This window comes from Penaeus monodon, chromosome 41 (genome assembly GCF_015228065.2).
Source record: "Penaeus monodon isolate SGIC_2016 chromosome 41, NSTDA_Pmon_1, whole genome shotgun sequence".
In the NCBI taxonomy this organism is placed as follows: Eukaryota; Metazoa; Arthropoda; class Malacostraca; order Decapoda; family Penaeidae; genus Penaeus; species Penaeus monodon.
The window spans coordinates 22,555,367-22,560,366 of record NC_051426.1 but is presented as its reverse complement, the minus strand read 5'-3'; the positions used below and the strand labels follow the sequence as shown (position 1 = coordinate 22,560,366).

Genomic DNA, 5,000 nt, shown 5'->3' with positions numbered 1-5,000 from the left:
GAAAAGGCCTTTTCACATTTATTGCTTTATCAGGGTATATAAGACAAAGGATATATGGAGGTATATATACGAGTACTGAGTGGTCAGGTCATGTCGGTAATTAGGTGTGCGACGACCTTAGCTAGTTCGTGGCTCCCTGTTCCAGTGTTGAAGTTGTTCGTTGAATGGATAAACGCCGCTTTTACCATCTTCGTTTGTTGTGGGGGCAGGCCTTGTTTTATAATGGAGGCCTGGGACCACTTAGGGAGATGGCCATCGGCGTCGACATGAACATCGAAGGCGCTTCTCTTGTCATGTCGTCGGAGGGTGCTGCGGTGTTGGTCGAGTCATTGTTCGTGGAGGCCACGATCTGTCTCACCTATGCATACTTTATCGCAGCCACCGCAAGATATGACTAAGAGGCCTGCTGTGGTCTGACCTCTTTTCCCTTATGATGTCTTCGATCTTCTTACCAGAAGGGGTAGCTATCTTCATTGTACGGCCCAACAGGGGCTCCAGGTGTTCTGTCAGCTGCAAGTGTGGGATGATAATTCTGTTATTCTGTGTGGCGTCTCCTCTTGATCTGGCCATGATCTTTTCTGCCTCGGAGGTGGGTGAGCAAGGCGCGAGGGTAACGGAGGCGTTGGAAGGTGTTACTGTGAAGTGTTGCATTTCCTCCTCCAGGAACTCGGGGCTGCAGATTCTCGGAGAAAAAAAAAACAATGACCACGCCTTCTATTGTTGTGAGCAGAGAAGTGGTGTATAAAATCATCTTTATTTGGGCTTTCTGTACACAGAGAACACCGGGCCGTCAGGTGTCCTTTGGATTAAGGTGTCGAGGAAGGGAAGCTGTTCATTTATCTCCTCTTCTGTGGTGAACTGTAGTTGTGATGGATTGTTTAGAGGTTTGTGGTTGTTATGGCGATGGTGATAATTGATGGTGTTGATAATAATGGTAATAAATATTATAGCTGATGTTGATTAATGATAATCATTTGTATATGTAATGATGTGGCTGAAAATAATAATAGTAATAATAAGGTAATAATGATAATAATAATGATAATCATACAATTCCTACTACTACTGTTACTACTACTATTACTCATAATAATGATGATAATAATGATAATAACAATGAAAATAATGGTGGTGATGATGATGATGATGATTATATGAGTAATAATGATAATAACAATACTATTGTTAATAACAACAATAATTATAATAGTAATACTATTGTTAACACTAATAATAATAATGATATTAATAAAAGTAAAACGAAAATAAGAGAAAAACAATAAAACATTCGCGATTATTATTATCACTCCCTCCATACCTTCACGAATCATTAATCACCTTTCGTCCCTCCAGAGAGTTACTGCAGCTGAAGGACGGGGGGCAAGTGTGCCTGGACTGGCTGGACAACGCTGCCGACGATGCTAAGAAGCCCCTGATCATCATCCTACCGGGGCTGACGGGGTCCTCCCAGAGCGAGTACGTCAAGAGCTTCGTCCTGATGGTGCAGAAGGCCGGGGCGCGGTGCGTGGTCTTCAACAATCGAGGGCGCGGCGGTGTGGAGCTCAAGGTGAGGACAGGAGAGGGGAGTGGGGTGTGCGAGGAGGGGGGGGCAGGTGGTGTTTCTTTGTTGTTCTTGTATGTGCGTGTGTATGCTTTTGTTTCCTGTTATGGGGGATTTATTTCTTTTCTGGGGAATGGATGGTTATGCCCTCACAAAACACACACACACACACACACACACACACACACACACACACACACACACACACACACACACACACACACACACACACACACACACACACACACACACAAACACACACACACACACACACACACACCACACACACACACACACACCATACACACACCACACACACACCACACCCCACAAACAGCACACCACACACACACACACACACACACACACACCACACACACACACACACACACACACACACACACACACACACACACACACACACACACACACAAAACACACACACACACACACACAACAACACACACACACACACACCACACATACACACACACAAAACACACACAACACACACACATACACACACAACACACACTACCACACACACACACACCACACCCCAACACACACACACACACACACACACACACACATAAAACCATAATGGGTAGAACACAGAACATCTAAAGTAGAACGAAATGGGCCTCAAAAGCGAGGATTTACCCCATTTCTGAAAAATTCACCCACACATTTTATAAAAAACCTTCTCTCAGTCTTCCTTCACGTATGCAAATGATTTCAGACTGCGAGGACGTACTGTGCTGCCAACAGCGATGACTTGGAGGAAGCTATACTGCACATCAGGAGCAAGTACTCGGAGGCCCCACTCATGGCCACTGGGATATCTCTTGGGGGGTAAGGGATTCTGGTGTTTAAGCAAGTGTTATTAAGACTGTGGTTTTAGGATTGAAGCCTGGGTTGATTATGCTAAGATGGGGATTAAACTGAGAAATGTGTAGGTTGTTTTGATAGAATTTATTATATATTTGTATTCTTTGAAAGCTTTTTCAATGCCTGTATCTCAGAACTCATGATTAACACACATGTACACTTGCACCCACATCCACATCCACATCCACATCCACATCCACATCCACATCCACATCCATATCCATACCCACATCCACACCCACACAAACATTCATAATCACACTCACAAACACTCAAGCTCAAACTCAAACATAAGGTCAGGCTCAAACTCAAACTCAGACTCAAATGCAAACTCAAATGCAAATGCAAACTCATACTCATTCATACTCATAGTGATACTTACTCATACTCAAATTTAAACCTAAACTCAAACACCCACCCACACACACAAAAAGAAATTTAACTTTTACATAATTATTCCTTTGTTTTTTTTGTGAAATATTAACAAACCCTGTTCTCCACAGGATGATTCTAGGGAACTATCTAGCTACGCGGGGAGAGAAGGCAGCAGAGCACCTGGTGGCGGCTATGGTGCTCTCTATCCCATGGAATGTATTCGTTGGCACGGAGAGCCTCGAAAAACCCCTTTGGAACCTCTTGCTCAACCGGCATCTGGCCCATTGCCTTGTTGACTCCATCAGGAGCATGAGGAAGCAGCTTGAAGGGAACTATAACTGGGATCTCGACCATGTCCTACAGGTGAGAAGCTGCTCATTGAAGAATTTTGTTTGCCTGTCCAGTTGATGATTCTTGATTATTTGAGTTTTGATGATTTTTTTTTCAATGGCATTGAGAAAAGAATCATCAGAACTCAAAGAATCAGGAATGGAATTGTTTAGCTGATGGTACTATGGTATTAACTTTTAATGTATATATATCACAGTGAATTGTCATGTACTACTGTATGATTTCATTGTACCTCAATGAGTTTCAGTTATCAAAAATAAAGAAAAAATACAGATCTATTAAAGTAAGATATTTGTCATTATTCATTCCAGCAATTTCTACCAATAAATAGTAGATTCAGTGTAAAATTGTTAATTTTGTTTTGTACATCTCCACTTTTAATTTTATTTCGATTCTTATTGAAACTACATGACTTAAAAATTTGTCAATTTTCAGAGCAAGACCATCAGGGAGTTTGATTCTAGATTCACGGCTGTTCAGTTTGGTTTCCGTGATGTTGAGGAATATTATAGGACTGCCTGCCTCCATGATAAGCTTGATAACATTAAGGTGCCTTTGTTGTGCCTCTCTGCTGCAGATGACCCTTTCCAACCTATGGAAGGTATGGTTAACCTTCATGTCTCAGGAGAAGATGTAGAATATCTTGAAATATGTAAAATTTCCATAAGGATGGATAGAGAAGTAATAATAAATGAACTTGGAATCATATGTGAAAATTATTTTCAAATTTCTTTTCTGAAATGTCAGAAATCAATAGAAATATTTATATTTTAGGTATCCCAGTGGAAGCCGCAAATAAGTCGAGTCATGTGGCTATTGTAGTGACTGCTCGAGGTGGACATATTGGTTTCATGGAAGGAATATTTCCAACAAACACCTATTACAGCGATCGCCTCTACGGACAGCTGGTCAAGGGAATATTCTCCAATTTGGAAGCCATGAAGAAACTCAAGAAGGAAGCCGATGACTATGCCAGAAGTTGCAACAGTGAAGCTATAGGTTCAGAATCATAGATTTCCATTTTTTAAAAATCATTTTGGTTATTATTAATTATGAACAAAAACTTTACATTTGAGAGATTCTCTTTATTGTGTACATTTCTGTGTTTGGTGGTATACTCTGTAGGCTTTCATTTTTTGATATTTAGGGGGAATTTTTAGTCTTTCTGGTTATCTTGGCTGTATAATTTATTTGAGAGCATATTTGTTAACTTTTGAGTACAGTTTATTGTCCTTTAAGATTTTTGTTGATATGTGAAGGGTTTAAATTTTATTACTGGTGTAATCCAGTTTACTGATGTTCATAGGCAATTAACATCACATTGCAAACTACTTTTATGCTGAATAAAATAGTGAAACGACTTACCAATATGATATAGTTTTATTTGTACAAAATGTAAATAATAAACTGCAAAAATACTTTGAAAATAGGAATTGATTGCTGGGGTTTCATACAGGGAATGAAGTTGTTAGAGTAAATTCAGAAAAGGTAAGAAAAGACAGTTATAATAATTTAATTGCTGCAGCAGGTGATGTGTGAGTTAATGGGAAGAAGTGCAGTTCTTCTTCTTTTAACGGTAGGTTCATGTCTGAGCCGCCGTGGTCACAGCATGATACCTAATTGCAGTTTTCATGTTGTGATGCTCTTGTGCAGTAGTGGGTTACAAATGCCGTATGGTTTTAGGAATGGTATAGAATGATCATCCACGAAAGCACGTTGCAATTTGAAAAGCACATACTCTGCAGTGACGATTTGATGCCATTGATATTTATCTTATAGTTTATGAGTCTGCATTTATTTTCCAAAGAGATGTAATAGATTT

General features: G+C 40.1%; 1 protein-coding gene across 1 annotated transcript in view; it reads left to right on the top strand.

Moving 5' to 3' along the window:
- The window catches only part of LOC119598611 (phospholipase ABHD3-like), a 24,337-nt gene that overhangs the window by 17,657 nt on the left and 1,680 nt on the right, over positions 1-5,000 (top strand). Inside the window, exons 4-8 of the mRNA XM_037948286.1 lie at positions 1,354-1,567; positions 2,304-2,416; positions 2,956-3,190; positions 3,614-3,779; positions 3,953-5,000. The exon at positions 3,953-5,000 is cut by the window's right edge and continues 1,680 nt beyond it. Of these exons, the coding sequence (XP_037804214.1) occupies positions 1,354-1,567; positions 2,304-2,416; positions 2,956-3,190; positions 3,614-3,779; positions 3,953-4,191 (967 nt within the window). The 3' untranslated portion in view covers positions 4,192-5,000. The remainder of the gene's footprint in view (positions 1-1,353; positions 1,568-2,303; positions 2,417-2,955; positions 3,191-3,613; positions 3,780-3,952) is intronic.